This window comes from Haemorhous mexicanus, chromosome 1, assembly GCF_027477595.1.
Source record: "Haemorhous mexicanus isolate bHaeMex1 chromosome 1, bHaeMex1.pri, whole genome shotgun sequence".
NCBI lineage: Eukaryota > Metazoa > Chordata > Aves > Passeriformes > Fringillidae > Haemorhous > Haemorhous mexicanus.
Window position 1 is genome coordinate 109,421,374 of NC_082341.1, and position 25,891 is coordinate 109,447,264.

The following is a 25,891-nucleotide window of genomic DNA, read 5'->3' on the forward strand; positions in this document are numbered from 1 at the left end:
AAATGTTCAAATTCTTGTACCATTGCAAAGGTCAACATAGGCATTGGTCTTTCCTAGTTTCTGTTTTTTTCTCTCTTCCTAAATCTGATTTAACTAAGGAAAAAAATCCTAGGAATAATTTTTAATTGGAATTCTGATTTTATACAGATTTTAGTGAGGATATTTTAAAGGGAGAACTCTGTATCTCCTTTAGTTTGAGGCTGCCGTCATCATGTCTTTGCACAGAGATAGTACAGGGTATCGGTATCTGTCTCTGTCTCTCTCCCTCTTCCATGCTATATTTATAGCATCCCCCTGGCCATAAAAGGTCTGGACTGGGGCTCTGACATTCCACTGACTGCAGGCATTATTTTTGTTCTGGACCTTGAAGTCCAGTTCTTACCCCTCGTCCTAACTACCTCTTTCTTTGCTGGCTTCATTGTTGCTGTATTTTTGTGCTATTCATCCATTTGGGAGCTCTTCCATTTGCTTTTGCTGCCATTCATTTGGATCCTGGTAAGTGGGGGGTTTTTTTATGCCAGAAGGTTTTATGTGTTCAATTATTTTTAATCTGAATCTGTAATACCAAGCTGATTGTAGCTCCCTTTAGTCTTCATAGCTCAGCAGTTGAGGGATTTGAGGATGTGAATTGAAGACATCTGAACACTCAGCTGTGAAACAAAAGAAAGTAGTGCAGGCGCTCTGTTATTTTCACTCAGCTATCTTTGCATATTGTCACAGTACTCTCAAATGAAGCCTGGGTTACTGAGATATAGGAGGAGTTTGTCATGTACTCTTCTGTGGGCTTAGAGAATGTTTAAAGAACATAAATATTTTCTTGTTGCATAGGATGTTCTCTCTTCTCTGCTTACAAGAGTTTCTTTTTTTAAATCTATTTCACTATTTTCATTGATTGATGGAGCAGATCTTTAAAGAATTACACAGGCTGATAAACAGCACAAGAGGTAATGCCAGCAGAATCACTTCCTTTAATGTGTTGCTATTAACTATGTACAAGTACAGAACTGTCTGCTCAGTAGCAATTTTAAATACTCAGATCAGCAGCTGCTAAAATATAGCTCCACAAACTGTGAATTCATCTAACTATGGCCACTAATATTTTTAGGCCAAGCTCTGAAGTGCTACATCGATATTGAGAGGGAGTGTTGCCCTCACACTGAAGGGGACTGGTTGGTGCACACAGACTAAGTGGGTGCAGGTAGCATAGATCAAACTTAAGCTATAGGAGTCAGTCTGATAATCAGGCAGTGCTCCAGAAAAGAGCAAAGTCCTTGGAAGTTTCTGAGTTACTTGTCATCTCCCATAGCATCACCCCACTGTATCTGATCAGACTAATGTAACCAACTCATCCTGGCCTGTGAGCAACTCGTGATGTTTCAGAGGAAATATAAAACATAACTCATAGTGGGATAAAATGCCTGTGAAAGGAGTTTCCTTTTACATTATGTGAGTCAGTCCTGGTCTTTGATTTGAACCATGAGAGCTGACTTAGTGCTCAGTGCCTGCCTTGCTATCACAGTCCTTACTCCTATCACAGACTTTTACTCCTGAGGACAGCGAGATCCAGACCTTTCATGTTTGGAAGAAAAATGTTTCCTTTGTGCATTTTAATTTGTTCTTCTGGTTTGATAAAATGTAAATTAAATGCTTCGTTTAACTTCTTAATGAGCAACACATGCAGTGCTTCATACTTGTGGATCACCTTCCATACTTTGAAGCCTGGAAGGCTGTGGGAATGCCTGAGCTGAATGCCTGTTAGTATTGTGGCTGTTGTATGAATGGTGAAGCCAGCCAACACTTCAAATAAAGCTGGTGAAGACAAACCATAGTACTCTGCAGAAGGAAAACAGGATGTTCTCATGTTCCTTCCCTTTCAGTGTGCAAGACAATATTCTTCTGTATGCCTTAACCTTCCTAGGCAGTGATCACTATGACTTACACGTCCTAAACCCAGCTCTGCAGAGGTGGAACAGGGAGGCAATGAAGAAAAATGAAGAAAAAAGTCTTCTGAAACTAGGAAAATTAAGAGGAACTACATACTACTGGTAGCTAACAAAGTGAAATAAGTAACAATACAAAATACTGACAGGTATTAGAAAAAAGAATGCTAGACAGAATAATTGCATTATTTTAGACTGACATGAAAAAATAGCCAGCATTAGGAATAAGAGAGTTAAAAAGGAACATCAATTATTGCCATAGAGACCAATGGGCTAACACTCTTCCCCATTTCTCCTTCTTCCTCAGATAAAAATAAAGTTAATGTATAATCTGGTCTCCTTGAAGTCACAGTTTTGCTGTGGTCAGGATATCAGCAATTTCTTTTACATAAAAAGTTACTGAACAAATTTCTTCCTTGTTGACTTCCTGCAACTAAATAATCAATTAAGTTATCCTACAAGGAGCATTTCCCTTGTGAGATCCCTGAAATAGAAGAAAATTTTCCTCTTTGTTTTTGGTTTTTGTTGGGTTTGGGTTTGGTTTGTTTGTTTCTGGTTGTTTTGGGGTTTTTTTTTCACAATTTGCCTTGGCTAGGGCAAATACCTCAGCAGTTGTCAAAGAGAATAGTTTGAAATTTGTTGACTTGCTAACAGAAACAAATACTAAAAGAAAAGCCAAGGACTGAAATGTAGAGGGCATAAAGACTAGGGGGAATAAAATCACAGAATCACAGAATATTCTGAGTTGGAAGGGACCCCAAGGATCATCAAAGACCAACTCTTGACCCTGTGCAGGACAACCCAAATTGGATATCTAGACTTTCATGAAGTCATGATTGTCTTCCAGTTCTGTAAGTGTATTTTAAGTCCAAACATTAAATAGTTTTTCATTAATATGAAGAAATCACGAAGCAGAACAATTTTCCTACTCTTGTGATCGATACTAAAAAAACCCCCCAAAACAATAACAAACACCTCTCACTCTTGTTTTTGGATCTTCTTTAAATCCTTGCTAACATTTCCTTATTGTAGCTCATTTCTGTTAGTAATCAGGGACCTTTTCAGGGACAATCCTAGTAGCCATGTGAGCCTAAAACAAAGAGAAAGAAAGGTTATCATATGGATTACTTGAGGCAAGCTTGCATGTCAAAGTAGAAAAAGTCAGTTATAACAACAGCAAAATTAAAAAGCAAAATAATGATGGAACTCCTGGTTTTAAAACAAGCAAACAGACAAGGGACATTCTGCACTCAACTTTCATCCCATTTTGAGAGGGGAACTACCTCTCATCTGATCAAAATTTACTCTACAAGTGACTACAAGACAATCAACTGATGTTGGGCAAACTAAAATAAAATGGGCCTATTATCTGGAGGAAGGGTCTTGGCTACCTTGAATATGTTATTTTAGATTAAAAGAAAAGGATTTGCATTGAGGAGCATGATGCTATTTTACCCATTGCATACAGACTGGATCTCTGATTCAACTGTAAAAGTATAATACACAATAAGCCCTTTTAAACTGAACCCTCGTATCACATGCAGAACAATCACTGTAATGCACATTTAGAGAAAAACTGACTTCCTTCTCAATCTTAGTGTTTTAATTCACCGTTGTAATAATAAATGGAAGATTAAATTCAATCTGAAAATTGGATTACAAAAATAAATGTAATGTTCATACATTTTTGTGTCAGCTTTTATAGCCTTGTTGTATTTGTTCATGCCTTTAAAAATAATTTATTACTTTATTATCTCTTTTGTAATTGAACAAAATTATTTATACTGTCTCTGAAGAAGCCAGGCACATGGAGTTTCATTAGTTTGCAGTAATAAGTGAGCACATAAAACTTGAGTAGTTTGCAGTAGCAGAGAGCCGACTACAAATGAACAGACACAAGAGTGCAAAGGTTTCTGGTCATGATGGGTGACATGTGAGCATCTTGAAACCTGAATATGAACCTCTCTGAAAGTCTAAATCACATCACAAAAAGTTAACTCTAAATTCACTGCAGTTGATTTTTCAAGTTCAGTGTTAGTTTGTGTGAAGTTGGGTATTATTTGTATGCTAACTCAGGAGTTTCCTTGACGGTAGTCCTTATGTTTGACCTGTTCTTTTTCAGATATTATCTTGTTTTTATTTACACTCAGAAGAGTGCAGTGGAACCCAAAATTCGAAGGCACCCATGATGTCTTTACCGTTCTACCAAAGACACCACGAGCACTATGACCGTGCGTACCGCCACAAAGCGCTGTCGTCCACGGTAAGCCAGTACCAAAAGGAGACAAAGAGCAAATCTGCCCTCTATGCTCAAGGATCCGCAGCTTACTCCAGGGGCTCCGCAGCCTATCGCCACTCGTCTGCAGCAGGCTTCAGCCTTGACTCCTCAGCAGCTTACAGCTATGGCTCTTCGGCCTATGACCTCGAGTCGGCAGCCTACAGCCAGGGATCCGCAGCCTACGACCGCTCTGCCGCGCAAAGCAAGAGGTCTGCTGCCTACAGCCTTGACTCTGAGTCCCTCAGCACCAGCTCAGCTGCCTACAGCCATGCTTCTGAATCCATCAACAAGCTGGCTGCAGCCTACAGGCTGGGATCTGAAGCCTACAGTTTTGGGTAAGATAATCCATCTTCAAAACAGCATCCTGGTAGAAAAATGTCCAACCACTTGCCACTGAAAACAATGGCAAAACTCTCCTCCCCCACATAAAATTTCTCTATTACTTGGCTTTAACGTATTTTCCTGGTCCAGTGTTTCCCCTTGGCTTTGGCAATGGGAAGGACCATGGTCAGCTTAGTTTGTTGGACTAATCCGTGTGTGGTGCTTGGACTGTCATAAGATTAGCACTGGCAATGCTGATGTGGCTGAGTGCTGACATAGTCACACTACAAACTGGTTAGGCATGAGCTACCTCTTCTTCCAAGTTGTTTAGCCACATTAATACAAATGAATTTAATATGAAGAGTTGAGATAGCTTTGGATTGAGGCTGTCTCTTATCTGGCAAGGTTGGAGTAGTACAAGAACTCAAAGCTCTTCATGCAAGTTTGAGTTATGTGTCCACATATTCTTCTTTGGCCTAATAGTTTCACTTTTGCACTGAGTGGTTCAAGAAACTGTAATTTTCACACTGTATATTAGTAGAGGCATACTGTTTCCAAACCTGAAGTGTCCCACCTTACAAGAGAAGAGTAGTTATGCTCAGCTCTTATAGCTTTTTTTAAAATTTAAGATCATAAATATTGCTCAAGCAATTATATTAACATGATATTTTTGCTATAATACCCTCATATTATTTGTATGCATATATCTCAGAGATTTACAGAAATTAGGGAAGTATTAAAGTAAGATTAGAGCAACTGTTAACAATAGAGGAAACAATCAACAAATTATAGCTCAAAACATCTGCTTGCTGTTATATTAATGTAAAATTAAGAGTATCATTAGCAGAACTGATCAAAACTTGTCCAGCAGAAAATTTAAATTTTGAAAACTAAATATGCTCCCAGAATTCCAAATAATGGTGAAATCTTGGCCAAAACCAATGGAAGAAGGACTACATGTACCACAGTACATGTGGTACCATACCTTATGATTTCAGCCTTTACTGAAATCTTGGCTTTGAGGAAGCTCAGGGTCCAATCTCCATTTGCCAGAGTTTGTTCAGGAATTTGATCCTCAGGCTGTTACAGTCAAGGTGAATGACTCAACTCCTTACTACAAGAAAGTAATTGAGTTGCTGGAACCTGTCCAAAGAGGGGCAACAAAGCTGATGAAGGTTCTGGAGCACAAGTCTTATGAGGAGCAGCTGAGGGAAATACAGTTATTTAGCTGGGAGAAAGGGACACTCAGGGGAGGCCTTATCACTCTCTACAGCTGTCTGAGAAGATAACCATGCAGGGCTTGGTCTCATCTCCCAGGTAACAAGACAGGATGAGAGGAAATGGCCTCAAGTTGCACTAAGGGAGGTTTAGATTGGAATTAGGAAATATTTCTGCACTGAAAGGGTGGTCAGGTATTGGAATAGGTTGACAAGGGAAATGATGGAATCATCATTCTTGGAAGTGTTCAAAAAATGTGTGGACACACACAATTAAGGACATGGTTTAAGGGTGGGCTTGGCAGTGCTGGGTTACTGGTTGAACCTGATGATCTTAGAGGTTGTAATGATTTTATGATTCTGTGGCTGATTGTCTTAGACTGGGTCATATCCAGGCTTTGCTGTTGAAACAATTTTACTTGTTTGGATAATTTACCACTGAGAAAGCAGTGAGAATCTCATTTATAGTATGCTAGTGAAGGGAAGAAAACTGGAGGTGCTGGGACTGAGGGTTGTGCTTCCAAAGGGTGCTGGGTAAGGGAAAATATCCCGAATTTCTGCAGCAATGCAGCTGTGCCTGCACTCTGTTACTGACCCTAACCCAAAGCTTGCTTCTTCTTGAAGAAAAGGTTCTCATAAAATAAGATTTTCAAGTTGTAAAAAAATGATTGTTAAAAAAACCTGTTTCTGAGTCCTGCTTACAAGCGCTTCAGCTGTCACACAAGGTTTTTCTGAAACCTGTGTGTTCTTCTTAAGAATAACTAATGTCAACAGTGTAATATTGAAGAAAATGAAATTACTTAGTTGAGAGAGAATTTAAAAGATTTCCTAAGGTTTTGTTCAAGATAAAAGTTTTTGGTTTAAAGTAGCATATTTGCATATATAATACTCTGTAGTACAAGATTTCCCAACAGATTGTTCAGAGATAAGAATGTCTCAGCTGCAACTTCTTTATTTCTGTGATCCTGTCATTGTATTGGAGAAAATTCATTGCTGCTGCCTAAGACAAGGACTCTGGAGATTAGATACATGGGATTCCAAGCTCTTTTACACAAAACTTAATCAACACATTAGACAATATTTCTGAATGAAAATCTCAGTATTTAACTTGGGTTTATGGTTAACACAGCCTCTATGTTGGTATTTCTTTTTTGCAGCCCATATTTCTGCAATTTCCAAGAGCCAAAGTGGAAAAAAGAATGCAATTCTACAGTTAAATGTAGTTCAAATTTGAAGAAATTCAAATTTGTACTGTCTTTCTCAGATAACACAAAATAGTTCAAGGGGTAATGTGGAGACAACAAGTGTTACTCAAAAAAATTAGGAAAATCAAAGACTTTCTGCTTTCATCCATATGAAAAGAATGGTGTAGGAAAAAAAAGTCTTCAAATTCTTTCAATTTTCTAGAAGTAGAAAAGGTTGAATTGAAATGCTGTATCTAAATGACCTGAATAGTAGAGTGTTTGCTTGAAACCAGAATGAACACACAAATCCAAATCCAAACAAAAATTTTCAGCCAAGAATTGATGATTGCATGTCTGTGAATATTAACATCAAATAAAGATTTCTGCATAATGGATATAGTTTTGCAGATAAACACCATTAAGCCCAACAGGAAAACTCAAATATTAAGTTTTTATTCAGATTACTTCTTACTTTTATCTACAGTAGCTTCTGGTAAACTTATAGTTATTGCAAAATTTAATTCTCATCCTTTTTTGTAGCCACAGTACAGGAAAGATTTCATGAGGCTTTGGTGTTGACATGCAGTTAGTGCTATGTGAGGAATTTATCATGAGAAAAGCAGTGGAGAAGGACTAGGAACTAGGTAACCTGCAAGACCTTGACCTGGACCCAGATCTGTGACATTGAAGCCTCACTTGAGTGGAAAACATTCCCAGGGTGTTCAAACACAGGAAGTTTGAAGGAGCCACAGCTTGATTTTTCAGGATGATGAAAAATTTTCCCTGTGCAAGTGGCCTGTCCCCCACATTTTAAGTCTTCTTCACACCACAACAGCTTGAGGGTGTACAGGGAGCAAAATGAAAACTGGCAAAATCAAGAGCAAGTATGGAAGCTTGCAGCTCTGGTGTTTGCAGTTGGCCAAAGGTGCAAACCTCTGGGCTCCCAAAAGAAAGGGCATCTCACCATGTAGAGCTTGCTACTTCACACCCAGCCCTCCCCACCAGCTTGTGGGGCTGTCTCCAGCCAAGCACTTCTTTGGCTTCAGCAGAGGCAGGAAAAGTGACATGTGCTGCTTCCCTTGAGGCTCTGTTCAGGTGAGGGAAGTATGTCTCCCACCAGCCGATGTTGTGGCCACACATCCTCTTCTCTGTCCAGTCCTTGGGGGCTGCCAGCATGGGCAGGTTGGCTCCTGTGGGAAACCTGGCTCCTGGCTCCTTCTTCCACAGCACTGCTCCATCCTCTGTGTACATCTGAGAAGATTTGAGTCAGATCTGCCAAAGCTGCTCATAGAACTACAGGGCTGTCAAACAGGGCTGCTGGATTAAACTCGTTTAACTCTTTTTTGTGGAAGCTCAGTGATTTGCCTTTGCTCAAACTTTCCCTGCTTTTCCATGTGTTATTCTCCTGTCTAGCAGTATCAATAATCCCATTGTGTCACAGACAGATTATCTGCCACCAGAAGGGCCAGACACCTGCTTAGAGGGAAAACAGAAGTTACTGGTGTGGCTCAGGCATTTGCATGTATTTTGCAGGTCAGGCAAAACAGCAAAGAGGGCATGGTGTATTCAGGTGTACCAAGCAAAGAGAGGAAAAATACCTTTCTAACTTGCCATTAATTAGGCAGCCAGTGAGTGCTAATGCTCTTCTGAGCAACCTTGCGACCAGGATCTGGACAAGGCTGAGTAAATAATGCACTTCCAGAAACATTAGAAGCCCATGATCCTGGCACTGCTCATCCTTTGGTTTATTATAGGTGAGGGTTAAGAAGCTGGATTCCAGATGTCATACCCAGCGTGGAAATTGTTTTAATGAGACCTGCTATGTGGAAACAATTCCCCTTCAAATAAAATTGTTGTGGAAGCTGTGTTAGGGAATATTGCCAGCAATATTTCCTGGGCTTGTGACAAACCTGTCAGCAACTTAAAATTAATATAGTCACCTGAGAGCATTTCTCAATTTTAGAGGCTGAATTTAAAGAGGTCTTTGCTGAAAATATTTTTTTTTCCTTTCCTATAACTGGGTTTGCCAGTCCTCTATTTCCTATTTACATTAAATTAAAAAACTGAATATTAGGAAAAAAACCAGCAGCTAAAGAGAGCCTAGACAAGGCTTTGTAGCTAATGGAGCTTCTCCAGCAGGTACAGCTGGTGCAAGCATTGTGTATATCATCATCTCTTTTTGCTTAGGACAAGATACATGGTTTTATGGAGGTATAAAAGAGCTTTTATGTGCCTTTTCATGCAGGAGTGAAATAACTAAAGAATAGTGTTGTGGTCTGCTTCCAGACCACAACATCCCCTGGGTGCAGACTCTCTTTGGGCAGTGTGGGAAACCTGTCCCTTCAGGCACAGAAACCAGGGCAGTGCCAACATATTCTCTGTCTGAGAATAAGGTATCAAGAGAGAACAAAGAATCTCTTTGGGAGTTGCAGATGCCCTGCATAGTGTTTTCTTTAGCTCTTCTTTAGGCTAGAGGGAAAAGTTAATAGCATCTGTTTTTTACATCTCTACAGAACAATGCCTGTGCCTTTTACAACTCTAATGAAAAACTAGGAAAATGATGGTATTGACATTTTAACATGCTGGAAACCACCCTTAAGTAAGGATACTAGGCTTAGGTCACCAACCTTGATAAACCTGTACAGATAATATCTGACCTGGAAAAAAAATATACATATGCTAGCTGGGCATATCAGATGAGGCTGAAAGATGTTAAAAGGTCATGGTACTGTTCCTCCCTATGAAACTAGAGAGCACTGATACCCTGCTCTTGCTTCTCTGGGGAGATTCTGTTCCACATATCAGGTAAAAGGTTGGAGCGTTTTAAAATAAAGGGCAAGATTTTAGAATCTGGTTCAAGAAACAGAGTCCTCCTTTGGGCCACCTAAATAATGGTTTTAGGCAGGATTTTGTTTTTGTGTTGCACAGGAAGAAATAGTAAGAACACAGGAAAACAGGGAAATAAACCTCATGGCAAAATAGCATTTAACCTATTCTCTCAAGCAAAGATCTCCATTTGAATGTGTGTTTCTCCTAGCCTCCATCTAGCTCTGCCAGAACAGAAGCAAATGATAAAATTTAGAAAGGAGAAACATTTTCTGCTGCTTCAAATTTATTTATCTGATCTCTTGGTTTATGCAGTGCAATTCTAAAGAACATTTTGGAGTGACTGTAGGTATCCCTCAGGAAACATCAGCTGGGTGCTCTGATATGGTCATGGAGGTGAGATATTCAATTTCAAACACATGGAGTGTTTGAGTGAAGAACAAACAGCCTCCAAACAAACAGAACCTGTAGCAATTTATTCTTGTCTTTTCAAATAGTTTTAGAGAGACATAAATGAAAGATACGAAACCCCCACTGCCGTACAGGAAAGATATCAACAAAATGCCTAGCAGGGAGTGATGGGGAGTGCTATATATGCTTCCCATTAATTCCCTGAATGAATGTGTAATCTGGACCTTAAATGAAAACTAAACTGACTGCAAGGCCAAACTCTCCTTTAGGAATAATGTGTTTGTCAGATTTAACAGTGCTGTAAATACCTGAGCTGAAATTTTAACCACATTTCAGCTACGTTTATGAAAATAAAAACTTCTACACTTTTTAACTAAAGTTCAATTGGTACTGTGATCCTTCTTGATCTAGAAACAACTAGGAATGAAGTGGCCTCCTAACAGGTTCAGCCTAAAGCTCTGAGGAAATCTAATGGCCGACAGAGTCAAAATTCCAGGTTTGACCCATTTTTAAATAGGACAGGAATAAAAGTCACCTGCTAAGTAAAGATCTGCAGCTCCTTACAGACTCTAGTTCAATTAAGAAAAGTAATGAAAATAGTTTGCCTTTGATGTTTCTCATCCCTTATTTGATGAGTTCTCCCAGTGCATTTGTGGTTTGCTGTAGTGATTGCACCACATCATTGCCCAGCCCAGGAGTAAGGCCATTGCACACCCGTTTCAATGTGTCTCTCTTCCTTTTTATTTTACTGTGCCTGGACTGTTCCCGAGTGATTTCTGCTTGGATTTCTGTCCCTAAAATGGATCTGCCTCTCCTGTACTCTGTCCCTGGCTGTCCTGGGCAGTGCCTGGTGTCAAAACCCAGAGGCCACAGCATCTCTCTCCTGTAGATGTGGTCTGTGCCTTCGCTGACCCAGTGGTGCCTGACGCGGAAAACCCTTGGCCCCAGTCCTGCAGTGGGTGCCACAGTCCCTCACTGGCTGTGCCTTCTTTTGTGTGGAAAGCAGGTTACAGGGAGAGGAGGAAGGAAGGAGAAGCAGTGCACGGTTGCTTTTACCCCCTGTACAAGAGTGTCTCTTGGCAGGAGTGCTGCAGGCTGGGTGATGGTGGCACCTGGGGAGCACAGAGGAATTACATTAAGAAAGACAGAGAGCTAGAGAATGGGAGACTGATTTAACAGGAACTGGGTAAGGAGAAAACTCAGTCTGGGCAAAGGGATGGACACGAAAAATTAAGGAAGGGAGGACAGGAGAATGAAAGTGATCCTGTGTCATCTCGCACACAGTCTCAGTGGATTGATTACTAGCACGCATTTTGGAAACTAAGCACTCTTCTTGTGTTGGTGGTGGTACTTTTGCAGGGATACAGCCTAAGGAAAACATTAGCCCAAGGATAGAATATTGTATTTCATTATGCATGTGAAACATTCCCAGGGGCCCAGTGTTAGCATGGGTTTGATATATGTGTACTGCATGCTGTGTGGAGACACCAGTGTAAGGTATCCAGGGTGTGGGAAGCAGGTTATCCCTGACAGAGGCACATGTCAGGGCTAACGAGCCTTGCTGAGAATCCATCATTCTGCTCCTGTATCTGCACGTGTAAGCAGGGAGCTGATACTGTGTAGACAAACCCCCAGACCAGAAGCAGACTCACACGTGATTTTCTGTGGTGATGTTACAAGACAGGTGAATAGACACTTTGGGGATTTATTAAAGGCTGACAAATAATTAGCATATTCTATAGATATGGCAATTAGAGATGTGTTGCTTTGGCAAAGGAGGACCAGGTGTTTCAAGCATTGTTCGCACAATTTGTAACTATGTTAAAAATTAACCTAAAGTGATTGACTCAAATGTGCTTCAGGCTCTTCAGAATCTGTCCCAGGCTGGTGAGGACGGGGCTGGGGGGAAGCTCTTCCTCCTTCTCAGTCACCCTCCATTTATTTGTGCTATGTTAAATGGTGCTACTTCACTTAACTCTTCTCTTCCCACTGGAGTGGTATGGGAGAGCAGTGGGAATGGCAACACTGGTTTCTGAGCAATGCAGTGCCCTACAATTTCTGTAGAGAGACTTAAATTATCTTCCCAAGTCCCAACCCAAAACCTATTAAAAGTATATTGCTACCAGGTATATTGCCTACTCTGTCTATTTAGATTTAATATCAAGGGGCATCTGTGGTGTGTTTGTAATGATGGGGTTGTCAAAAGTACACTTACTTATGTGTTTAATAACTCTGAAACTACAGCTAATAAAAATTATAAATTCTTGATTACAAAACAAGATAGAAAAAAGTTGTAGTACTTTAATTGTATTTTTGAGTGCTTCTTAACAGCTGTTTTCCTGATTTTAACTGTATAATTTTTATTTCAGACTGAAAAATTCCAACTTAATGATAGAAGATCAGTCCTATAAGATGAGTCCCAAAGCAAAGAGAGCAAAACAGAGTTTGATATCAGAGGACAAAGAAAACGAAGCCTTAGACTACTCAGTGCCCATATTCACAGGACGGTATGTTCATTTCCATTTTGTTTGGTATCTCATTTCTGACATTTTATTAATTAATTATAAAATAACAAATCCATTAATCTGTCTTTACACTCATGGATCTTATGGTGATAGTTTGCACTTCATATGAGTGATAAAAAGAAAAAGAGAAGTAAACTGATTGGCAGAAAATTGCACATTGTTCATCCAGAGTCAGGACAAAGGAACCCACTTGTCTGGACTTTGTTTTGAACACATTGTCAGGGCCACTTTCTATGAAATGGAAATATAATTAGGATCCTGCCTATTGAGAACCTGGCAAGCATGTTGTCCACATTATATAGCTTGTTCTTTTGGTTTGAAGACTTGTTCTGTAATGAAATCTCTCTTACGAAGCATTAAACATAGAAACAATGAAACAACATGCTAATATCTTGTCCTGGTACAGGGAAAACCTGGAATAAAACCAAATGCTTTCTCAAATCCATTGTAATGATTCATACTGATCTCACATGTTGGTGTTATTTATTGCATGGTTACTACTGATGTAACACATCTTATGCAGCAGTGTTCTCAGAAAAGCTGAATGTGAACTTTATGTGGAAGCCAGAACCAACACCAGCAAAGAGGCTCCCCTGCCCTTTTTGGGGTATGGCATAGTGATTTTAGTAGGAGTCTCCAGCAGTTCCAGCACAGTCACTTGTTCAGATTAATACATACTGGGGTGTAGGGTGGAAAACTTGCTCCTGGTTAGAGGCCAGGAAAAAATTTTCTTGCCTACCTGCAGTGGAACAGAAATCTCCCTTCAACTTGTCTTTCCTCTGCAGCATACCATTTTTAAGGGGACAGATCCAAGTTGCTTCTGGGAGCCAGTGCTCTTTTTTCTACTGCTTCACCAGCACCCAAAGGCACTTCAGCTTTATAGCCAAACTTGTGGTTTCATGTGAACTGAGTTCTTGATTGTCCATGGATGATGTTATTGCTCTGGCCTTTTGAGCATTTGTGATGCTTTTGTGATGAGAACAGTAGCTTTGTTTTTTGGTAACTCCCTCCCACTATCTCAGAGTAATTTTTTCTCACCCCTTGTACATATCTGTTTTGGTTTCACTGCTCTTTGACCCAACCAACATTAAAAAACACACTTCTGCCTTTTAAAAAAAATTGCTTTGGAGTTTCATCTGTATCTTCTGTGGTAAAAACACATAAAAATGTGACAGTCTCCTGCAAAACTTGGGATAACATATTCTCGAGGCTCCTCACTACTTTTGCATCTCAGCCAGTGTTTATACTTATGTAGCAGATTTGCAGCTCACCATCATCTGTCTCCCATGCCCTCAAGCACAAATATCCTTCCTTTTTGTTCTATGTTGAGTCTACACAAGTAAAATTTGTAGTAATGGGCAAGAGTCAAAAAACAGAACTGTTGATTAGTACTTAGCTTTTTTACAGGCCTCTGTGATCTTAGCACAACATGTTAACATCTCAACAAATATTAAGAAATAATTTCATTTATTTTATTTTTTAATGCATACAGTAATATCTAACTCAATTTGACAGTGTGTAGCTTCATTTATTTGTGTCTGTAAAATATTTTGGGGTCCTGCTTGGGATACAACATTAAAAGGTACTATCAAATATTTTTGTTGGTGGTGTTTTCTTGGTTTTTTGGGGTTTTTTTTGTGTCAATCTTACTTTTTGCTTACAGCAATTCAGAAAGTTGTGTGTGCTTTTCTGCCACAGAAATGACCCAAACATTTCAAATTTTGTTTTGTGATTTTGATATTTTTTTAAATTAGTTAGAAAGAGCGTATGATGACTGTTGAGTGCTCAACTGAACATGGCATGAAATGGTATCTGGTTTAGGATTTTCACTGTTGGCATCATGTTCATGACCACATGCCAAGACTGTGGAAGTTGCATGCCACATTCCTCTCAGATATTTATTTTTGTTTGAAAGATAACAGCTGAAGCCTATTGAACCATGTGCATGCTATATGTCATTCCCAAATTCCCCAGTGAAATTGATGTGTTGTTTCCCATGGGCAGAGAGGTGTTAAAAGGAATAGTTATTTATAAAGGTCGTCTCTCTGTGGGTTTGTTGGAGCTGGGTGACCTTCAGTGATGTGTCACCATTTCCATTATTTAGTTCTACTTCAGAGCCCTCAGGTTCTGCTGTAGAAAAATTACTCTGCTCAGATTATTCACTTAGCAACTGATCCTTTTAAACACCTTTTAAACACCTTGCAAGAGAAAATTGTGGAGAGCCAGACAGTGTTTTAGACAGTAAAACACCCAGAGCTTGATGTAATGCCATAAGTGCTGAAGTTGCTGAATGTGGCTCATGAACTATTTGCAATCACTAATAAGCCTATGCCAAAGGAATGTAGATGGCAGATACCATTAAAATAATATTTTGCCTGTGCCATTTGGGGTTGCATCTGGTTGGATCTGTTTGAAAATTATTTTCTACTGAAACCCTTGAGACTTGACTGTAAAATCCACTCTTAAATGGTACAGTTTGCTGATTCAGTGCATTTGTCATTTCAGGGAACATGTTTCTCTTTGATCTGGGAAGATTATAACAGGGAGAAATTATTAGAAAAGCTAAATGCTTAATACTGTTGATCAAAAGCATCTGGGGATTACAACTGCAGATGACTAGGATGAGTTCTATTTTAGTCAGAGGATATTCATCAGCTCCCAAAAGATGCTTAATGTCTTGAGGAACCAGTCCATACTGTGAAGTTGCTGAGATCTTAACTAATGTAATTAAGGAGGAAATAGTATCAGTTTGCCTTTGAAGAAAAATGCCATGGATTCATTTAAAATGAATGTAGAAAGCTATATTCATATTTGTTGTACTGATTTTTTCAAAATTATTTAAAAAAATCTCTTCCATATATCTGCAGCTTCAGGTGATATTTGTGGGGACAGCTGATGTGCCTAAATGGAGGCAATCTATCATTCCACTGATTTCTTAAGGATCATCCTCTTAAAGCACACTGAAACACAGGAAGTTGAGTTTGAGGGTGGTCAAAGCTCTATGCTGTTAAGTAAGATATTTTAGTCTTTTCAGCAGTTGTTAAATGTAATTAAGTTTACAGCATTCCACTGCTTGACAGTCTTGCATCTCACCAAATTGACTTAATATATAAGGGGCTGGACACTTAATTTTGAGCTTAAATTCAATTTTTTTTTTTAGTATTGAGATGTGATGTCAGATACATAATATTGGCAATCTTAAAAAAAAAAAAGCCTGAAAAAAAATTCTTCCTTCTATTTTTTGCTTTGTAGTAGTAGTAGTAAGTGTTTCATGATAAAAGAGAGGCTGTGCTTGAGTGCACTCTAGAAAGAGAGGTGATTTTTCTATAGTGCTTGCAAGATGGCACTTCATGAGAACTTAAACAGAATTTGTTTTCAGTCTGCTCTCTAATGTTCCCTTACAGTAACTAAATTCAGCAGGAGGATATTGATGCTGCTTCTTAAGTCAAGGAACTCTCATTGTGCATGCACCACTACAGCAGCTGCAATGTCCTGGCAGTGCCAAACCAGTATGGTTTCAAAGGTACATCCACATGTGAGTGTGGAAAGAGGATTGCACCCACTGAGAGCTCTTTGTGTCTCACCTCTGTGCAGAGCCTGAAGAGGAGGCTGCAAGAAAATCCATAGTTATCTTCCTGAAAGATAATATAGGATGGAATTTATATAGCATATACAAATTGTATAGCATACACAGCAATATAGGATGGAATTTTCTGTGAACAACGAGAACTTTTTGTTGTCTACAGTTATATAGGGTGGGATGTGGGGGTTTAATAATTCATGAATGAGGACATTGATTGTTAGACAGCTACAATTATCTCTTGCCCCTTTGGCAGTGCTGTTACAAACACTGCAGCTGTAAGTTAGAAGATTTGTGGTTGTGCCTTTCACTCATCTTTATAGTGATGGAGATAAAAAGCCACAGTAGGATAATGGTTAAACTGAAAATATGTATGGCATATTTAGAGGGAGAGGCCCTGAACATGGCCATGACTGGACAGTAAAATGTCTGACTGATTCTCAGTCTTTCTGCAGACTCCTTTCCTTGTTTCTGCGTTGAATACATATGAGAGTGTTGTAGCAGAAGGGTGTTGGCCACTATGCTGGCTGATTTGGTAGCAAGTAGAAATGGAACATGTTCTCAGCATTTTCCAATGGGATTCTGCTTTCTAAAAATTCTTTCAGACAAGTGAATATCAGTGGTATCACAGACACTGAAGAAGAGAGAATTAAAGAAAGTGCTGCATATGTTGCCAAGAGGAACCTTTTTGCCACAGGGGAAGGAGTTAGTGTCAGCAAGGTGGCCAAGACGACTTCTGAAGAGGAACATCATGAAAAAAAATCAAGGAAAGTGGCGATTCGGGAGTCTGCTGAACGTGTAGCCATGAAGAAAACGGTAAAAGATTAGAAATTAATACTTAAGCTGGAAAAGAAAATTAGTCTTTTTTAGTTTGGTGTTTGTAAAGAGCCCAGCACACCAGTGCCCTGATTTACTCCATGGGCAATCACAATAATGGTAGTAATAAACCCAAGTATTTTCAATGGAAATCTCTCAAATTACTTAAAAGTCTTGTTATCTAGGTATCAAATGGAAAAGGAGAGAGGCACTGTGCCCCAGGCAGGCACCAGGAATGCTTCTGTTGTGCTGAGAGAAAAGGACACAGTAGGGGACCAGGGAAGGCTCTTTGGTCATGCCCACACCTATTTAAATGGCACAGCATCCTTCATCTGGAGAGTGAGGCGGCTGTTGGGCAGAGAATAAAGGTGGCTATATATATATATATATATATATCTATAGATCTATCTATCTATCTATCTATCTATCTATCTATCTATCTATCTATATATCTGATAAGTAGGTGAATGGGTAATTTCTGGACTTTTATGGCCTGAGAACAAGGCTGTCCAAAGTGTTCACCCCAGAGTTTCAAACATTGGGTATAAATTAGAACAGAATTAGGGTAAATTAGGTGTAAATTAGGGAGGAAATCTGGAACTGAATCTCTAATTGTCTGCATTATTGTCCAACTTCTTAAAAAATAATTCTCAGAGCATAGTTACAAATATGTTGTGACCAGACAGGACATGTAAATGCAAATATGTTTAATTTGGCAAATATATTACTTTATTTCTATTACAATACTATAATATTCTATACTATTAGTACATTTTATTGTTTGTTTTGAGCAGAAGAATTGGCAATATGCTCATACAATATCCTTATGACATAAGGTTGGAAAGGGTGCTCATGCTTTCAAAGACAAGGTAAAAAAGTCAAAATCATCTCAAAAATTGAGAAACAGTGAGGGTGAAATTGGAGTGGAAATTACTACACATAGAAGGAAAAGATAAAGTAAATGAGGAATGCCTGGCTAAGTAGAAGTACTTCAGGGTCTGAGAGTTATAAAAAGTTAGTCAATTTAATGACAGTTGTATAAAAACAAATACCAATCTTGAGTATTATTAGTAACACATAAGGAGCAGTTGTTTAATTGTGTTGGAATCTGCTGGGTCTATGGTAATGAGCAGTCACTCTTTGATGAATGTTGAGGACAAATAGAACTTGTCCAGGACTGAGAAACCATTGTAAGGAAAACTGGTATTGCCCTGTTTATAAAAGTCCTCTTTTAACAATCTGAATACAGGGACCTGTAATTCTCCATATATTTGAAAGTTAGGGCAGAAAAGAAATAATTTAGTTTGCAGAAAGAAAGATTTATACCATATTAGGAGTTTTTTCCAGCTCTGTGGATAGTGAAGCAGTTGAACCAGTTACCTTGGGAGGATAAAAGATCCCATCAGGAAGAAAGGTTTGAAAGTAGTTCTGACAGAGATAATCTAGGCATGGAGAGCCTAGATCTTTAGATCTAGAGCCTAGAGCCTAGGATCGTTATCTAGCCTTTAGAGCCTAGATCTTGTGCATTACAGCACAAGTACAGAAGACATCTGAGTTTCAGGCCTATTTCACCTTCCACTCTGTATTTAAAATAATAAATAGGTAATTAAATGTGGAATATTATTTTAGTTAGAATAGTTTTGAGGGGAAAAGCCCTGTAAAATCAAATCTATTTCTTTTGGACGGAGAACTTCTGGAAAATGAAAACTTCTGTGTCCAGGTGAGATAAAGAGATAAATACATTAAGTGTGTCTGGATGTTTAAAAAAATTTGCAGGGGGTTTTGCCTTTTTTTTTTTTTTGGGGGGGGGGAGGGAATGGTTTGGTATTAATAATTTGTGTTTCTAACTGCTGCTATAATCAAGTGTATAATAAAATGTTTGTTTTCCAGCTAGAAGAGACTCAGGCATTCCATAGAAAGTTGAATCAAGATAAACTCTTACATGCTCCTGAGTTTATCATTGAGCCTCGTTCCCACACTATCTGGGAAAAGGAAAATGTCAGATTTAATTGTTCTGTGGCTGGCTGGCCAGAACCCCGTGTTACGTGGTAAGTTTGTATCCCTGGCACTGAAAGTCACCACTTAACCAGAATCTGAAGTAATCTCAGTAAATGTAGTCATTTTTCTGGAAAGATATAAGTTAAATTAAAAAAAAAAAAATCAGGTACTGATGGCAGGCCTGTGAAACACCTTTCAAGTCACGTTGTACAGAAAAAGAGCAAAATATTAAAATGAAGTAATAATAAAAGCAACACAAATAATTATATAATTATTATTGTAAATTAACTAATAGAATAATATTTAAAATATTTGTGTAACAGCACTAGGAATAAATAGACTTTTTTTAATTTGGTAGAGACATCAAATATATTCCATCTGTCGATGATTAAGGAAAAATAGCAGTTTAATTTATCATATTATCTTTGATAATGTTTCCCAAATACTTGAGTTTAATTCTACAAATGACACTAACATCCCTGAAGCATTAAAGCAGGCTTTGGACAAGGGCAAACTTTTTGGCAGCTGAGCAGTTATAGTGCTGAATCTCCATGAAATAGAAATCCCTTGATGATGCTGTGAAATCTCAGTGATGATGATGTGTTCATAGCAGACACATTGTCAGTGTTTGGAGTCAGTGACTTCAGGTAGATCTGGAACCATCCAAATAAAATGAAAACTTTGGAAGTATTGGAAAATTTTGCAGAATATGCTGAGTTGGAAGGGAAACATCTACTATATCATAATGTTATGTAATAATCATATATTGCAATTTACTACTTGAATTGCTTAAGGGACTCTACATTTATTTAGGTCTTAAAAACTTTAATCTCAGGGCTTGTCAAAAATTGCTTTTAAGAGGTATATTAATAGGCCAGAGCTGAGTCCACAAAGTCACTGATCTTTCTCCTGGGACTCTGACAGCCAGGCTCTGCATGGACACAGTTTTCCCCTCCTGTAAGGGTTACAAGTGCCTTGTGTTCACATTCCACCTGGAGAGGATTCCAGACAAACGCTTCAGATCTGGTCTGAACTGGATATAAGCAATGGTCAGCTATGCTGATGGCTGTAATCCAGCTTTGTAACCTGAATCCTCCCCAAGAATTCAAGAGCTGGGTCATTTACACTTAGGTTGAGATTCACCTTATCCCCAAAACCTGACATGGTTAAACTGAGCCTTCAGCTGTTTGTCTTTCCTCTCACTGTGAACCACCCTTTCATCTAAGTGCTAAATGTGGATGGTGGAAATTAATACATCATTTTACTGTACATCTGAATTCCAAAGGGATTTCAGTTTGCCACAGGCTACTAATGGGAAAAAAAAAAGAAGAAAAAGAGATCACATTCTTTTCAGCAGGTGTCTTTGCTCTAAGATATAGAACAGTGCTGACCTGGATCTGTCAGCTTTCATTCAGCCTTTCTAACAAAATGTCAGTAGAATATTGCAGTCATTCTTTCTATAAGCAATGATGACCTTTTCATGCTGTGACTGAAAAACTATAAAGCTTTATGGACTTTCTCTAAAAAAACCTGCCTGTTGCAGCTGTTCTGCCTCCCCTGGAAAAAAAAAGCATATGGAAAGCCCAGGACATTTGAAACCAGTAGCAGAAAGCATAAATTATCAGTGCCTAATGACAGTGAGAGGTTGCAGTCCCACATTAGCTAATGACTTGGCTGCTCTGGAATTTGCATTTCCAGAAATAACAAGTGGTCCTTCTAACACGAGTCCTATTCTTTCTACAGATGAATATAAATAAACAAAAATTGAATCAATTACTTTTTACTAACCTGATAATGAAGACAAAAGAAGTGAAAGTCTTCTTGCTGCTGGCATGACCCAGTAGAAGCTTGTTTCTGCACAGCACCTCATGCTACCAAACAACTTTGCTGCCATAGGATCCAAGAGTTACCCAGCCCTTTGGAGAAAATTTAAAGATACTGTGGAGCGAAAACCTGTTTACACAATTTCATATGCCCTGGAAAATATTTAGAACTGATGGCATTATTCTATTTTTTAAAATATTTTACACACTAGAAGTAATATAGAGATGCCCTGATGTTTCCAGACAGTTCAGTCTGGGGGGCACCAGCTCAAAGATGAGGTGAAGAGTGGTGGTGAGTGTATTACTCTGGCTGGATTCATGTATTATTCATTGCCTAAGCCAGAATAATAGAGTAATGAGATCAGGCACCTCTGCAAATGATTGCTGTGCAGAATAGAGAGTACTGCCCTGCACTGAGTCCCTTTTCATAGACGTTTTGTTGAGAGGGAGATGAAGATAAAAAGCATTAGGGTTTGTGGTCCTTACTCACTTAAGCACTTGGAAAACTCTCAGTGTGTTACTATGCCCAAATAGTAGTAGGGAAATAGTGTAGTCAGGGAAATATTCTTTATTGTACAACACTGATGGTGCTGAAAGACAGTTTTCAGATTTATTGTGGATATAATATCCACAGTATTCATCTTGAGACATATTCAACTGATAATATTCTTGGTGAAAATAAAATCTTTAATTACTGATCTGTTTGGTAAAATGGGGCAAGCCACTGACACCAGACCAGTTCCCTTTCCTGACAGAAAATCATGAAAGTTTTAAAATATAAAATCTGAAATGAAGAAACAAACTTCTTTGTCTGGTTGTCTGTTGTGAGAAGAAAGATTTATTTAAGCTACATCAGAGTAAAAGATGAAGATACTTTTATCTATCATCCTTTATAATTTCACTTTATATATGTATACCTTATGAAGAACAGGGAAGAAGCTATGTAAAGTAAGACACTCTTAGGAAACATTTTTTCTTTATGGACCTCAAATCAATGCCAAATGTACTGAATTCAATTCAGAGTGCAATTTATTTATTTGTTAGACTTCTATTGCCATTTTTTTCCATATTTCCTGTGCCTGCTTGAGACAGGATTCAGAAAACATTTACTTGGTTACACCATGTATGAATGAGTGACATTTGATGCAACAATTGAAGAGGAAGAATTTATCATGCACCACTGTTCTTCCACTATGAGAGTCTCAAAGTGTTTGTATAAATCTGAAATTAGTAGTACCAGCTCACCACTGATCAGCACTGGTTCATTCATTCCTTCAAACTGGGACAACTGCTAATTTTGAGCAGTAAACCTTTCCTACCTGAAGATACACCTATGCCAGAAAACACTCACAGTGTATTCCAGTCTAACCCTGTTAAGTTGCAAGTAAACAAAAAAGTTAACTTTTTACCTGACACTTTTGTGTATACAAAGGTTTTAAAAGTAGGTCAAATATGCAAAGCGAACAAAATATTTATGATAAGTAAGTAAGGAGGCTGCAAAATTATTATTTGCCATTTACAAAACTCTGAGATGTTGCTCATGTGACTCCTCCTTTCTTTTACAAGTAGCAACATGAAATTTGTGGTAATATGAACTGATTTTCATCCCACTCAGGACTGTTTTCATCTTTTAATTTGAGAATAAAATCTACCTGGTGCAGGTCAAAGAGAAAGAGAGAAATGTTACACTTCCAAAGATATGTAATGTCTTCCCAGGGAGTTAGGCTACAGTTTGTCAAGGAGAAGTGATGATGTTCTACTGATGTTCTACTTCAAATATCAAGCAGTTGACCTTTTAAAGTATAGAATGACTTGTCTTTGTGACATACTGCTTCTTTGCTTTTCCATAGGTACAAGAATAATGTGCCCATAGACGTGCAGGCTCACCCTGGCAAGTATATCATTCAAAGTCGATACGGTTTGCACTCCCTGGAGATTACTGAGTAAGGAAATATTAAATAATTTAACAAACAGCTTTAGCTGAAATAGAATGAGCTATGGAATGAGAGCTGCAAAATGTGAACATACCTCTTGGGGATGTAAGAGATATCAAGTCAGGTAATATCAGAGATATCAACTGTGGTGGATGCTGTCTTCTAAATGTTGAAGCAGTTCTGGTGTACCTCGGTAGAGGACATGCAATTTACCTGAGTGATTTATCTGGATTATTTATCTGGATATTCTATTTATGGCAGAGTCAGAAAAGTGGGACATCTATGATTACTTTTTCCATCTGTCTGCTTTTTGAGTACAATGAAACATGTAAAAATATGTGAATTAACTGTTTTTCAGATATAGCAAAGTACACAATTCTTACTGAAATAAGGAACAGAACTGAGATGTCCTCACTTATATGCAAGAAAGATCTTTAACAGTGTTCATCTTCCAAGTGGGAAATTTTTGCACTCCCTTTGCATTAAAAATATTGAAAACATAAGTCCTAATCAATAGCAACCTGGATTTGACAATTTTTTTACTGGAAGGTGCTCTTTGAAAATATTTTATGAAACCTACCATTCCTATATGTTCCATGTTAGACATCTCTTTTTAGAAGAGAGTAAATTAGCAATGAATATTATCAGATAATTTTTCCTACTTATGCTATATTCCCAATTTCAAATCTGTAAGTGATATTTGAAAAGAGACATTTATTTCAAACACTGGGTTTTTACATTGAGAAAAATCAAATGGCTACAATCAATCCAATGTCCAATGTAGCTGTCCCCCAAGGTTTTACTTTATAGATTTTACCCAGATTTCTGAGGGTTTTCTTAATCTAAAACACCAGAGAGGCTACGCCAAGGAGCGATTGGGTGCTGTGCCTAATCATTTTTATCATTTCAGATGTGAATTTGATGACACTGCCCAGTATCATGCCTCTGCTATGAATGTTAAAGGAGAAGTTTCGGTTTATGCTTCCCTCGTGGTAAAGAGTAGGTTGCAAAATATTTCCTTCAAGGTTTTTTTTTATTAAGATGAACATTGCTAGTTTTGGTTTCGTGGCTCACAGAGCCTTTGCCTCTTGGTGGTAGTGACCATTTTGTCTTTTTCTGTGTAGGGTACAAAGGAGAAATTGATGCAAGTCTTTTGCATGCTAGAAATCTTTCCCTCTCTCCATGTAAGTTACAATAAGTTTCTTTGACACTTCCATTTATAGTTTGACATCATGACACATGACTAAGCAGAATATTTAGTAATATTATTTTAAAAAGAAGCAGCTCTGATTTGCAAGGGTGCAGAGCTTTACAATTTGGGATGGTGTTTGCCTCATTAGCGGGGGGAAATGGCATTGCCTTCTAGGTCTGTTAGATTATATAAGAAATATCCTATTAATATTGCACTTCCCTATGAATGAGAATCTGTCAAACAGAGAACCACTTCCTCTTTTGCAGTATATAAAATATTACATGAGGAAGCATGTGCCTCCACAGAGTAGGTGACTTAATTGTTATCTGCTGCTTATGTGGTTTCATAAGGCATGAAAATGAACAGAAAATGCATAGAAAGGATTAAATATCCAGAACACAATTAGACTATTTTGGGATGTATGAAGGTAAAAATTGTAGTTTGTTTCACCTGAGAACCTCACATTTTAACAATATGGCATCCATGCTTCCCTGATATTAAGACAATCCACCCACATATGCCATGTGGATGAAGGTGCCCTAGGAACCCTATGAAGTGTTTGACAGATGAGACTTCCATGTATTTCCAATAAAATTTGGGATCTATCGCTTTATGGGAAGAAAGATCACAATTTGCATATATTCATTGATCACAGAAAGAGGGAAAGTTATCAGTGTAGGCTAGTTGAGTAAAAGTAAAGTGTGACCCTATTTTTTATCAGCTGAGCTGTTTTCAAAACAAACATGGAAGCACCTCTGCCGTGTATGTACAGTACAAGTGAAAGGCACTTTAGGATATTCTGTCTGAAAAACTGCACCACCTGGGACACACAGCATCTGAAAAGATAAATTCAGGGAAAATAATAGAAACAGGCTACCTTTTTATGTTAAGAGTAGCCCCCACAAAGGCTTATTAGCTTACTAAAACAAAGACTGAGTGGACACATGACTGCTCTGAGATAGAGCAAGGAGTTAAAATGGAGAAAGAGAAGAGCCATATAAGCTAAAGATCAACTTGACCTGAACAAATAATTAATCACAAATAGAAGTCTTTTTAAGTTATAAAACAAACCTTATGATAAAACACTGGATTGAAATTTTGAAAAATCTAATTAATTTAATTTGAAATTAAATCCTGCAGAAGCCTCTTTCTGCTAAAATGAAGTAGCTGTGTGATCTAGAGCTGTACAAATGAAATAGTCAATTCTCTGCAATAGAAAGGACTTGGATTACCCAACGCTGCAATTGCCTCTGAAGATGATGACTTAATATACCTATTGTTCCTATTTATACCTTGAACTTTACCTGTGACTGTATTCATAATCACTGAGTACTTTTTCTTCCTACTCTTGTCACAGAAGGAGAGAAAAACAGATTTTTTTTTTCTCTTGTACAGTTGCCGTTACCCCTCATGGCTATGCTTCCAGGTTTGAAATCAGCTTTGTCGACAAATTTGATGTAGCCTTTGGGAGAGAAGGTGAAACAATGAGTCTGGGCTGCACAGTTGTCATCAATCCTGATATCAAGCGCTTCAAACCAGACATTGAGTGGTACAGAAATGGTGAGAATGTTTGACAAGAAGAAATAGAAACTTCTTTCATGTAAATCTTTACTTATTTCAGCTTGTGTCAATGTTATTATTTGGTCATCACTTTCTCAGGTTTTCCAATGATAATATTTTCTCTTTTTCAACTAGAATTCTTTCTTAATTTAGCATTTTGATGCGAAACCACAGAAAACTAACAAATCACTGTGAAAATGTCTTCTAGGGATTTTTTATTTCTTAAAAAAAATCTAAATTGGAAGTATTTTTATCAGAGCCAACAGCTATGTGGCCCATTTTTTGA

The 25,891-nt window shown here is 38.2% G+C and overlaps 1 protein-coding gene across 3 annotated transcripts in view; it reads left to right on the forward strand.

Annotated features, from left to right (window-relative positions):
• The first annotated feature begins 346 nt into the window (after positions 1 to 346).
• The window catches only part of MYOM1 (myomesin 1), a 72,967-nt gene continuing 47,422 nt past the window's right edge, over positions 347 to 25,891 (forward strand). For all 3 annotated transcript variants that reach the window (XM_059858775.1, XM_059858785.1, XM_059858794.1), the window contains exons 1-9: positions 347 to 495; positions 4,063 to 4,553; positions 12,547 to 12,684; positions 16,888 to 17,098; positions 18,989 to 19,146; positions 22,770 to 22,862; positions 23,764 to 23,852; positions 23,978 to 24,037; positions 25,441 to 25,605. In XM_059858775.1, coding sequence (XP_059714758.1) covers positions 4,126 to 4,553; positions 12,547 to 12,684; positions 16,888 to 17,098; positions 18,989 to 19,146; positions 22,770 to 22,862; positions 23,764 to 23,852; positions 23,978 to 24,037; positions 25,441 to 25,605 — 1,342 coding nt within the window. In that variant the 5' untranslated portion in view covers positions 347 to 495; positions 4,063 to 4,125. The remainder of the gene's footprint in view (positions 496 to 4,062; positions 4,554 to 12,546; positions 12,685 to 16,887; positions 17,099 to 18,988; positions 19,147 to 22,769; positions 22,863 to 23,763; positions 23,853 to 23,977; positions 24,038 to 25,440; positions 25,606 to 25,891) is intronic.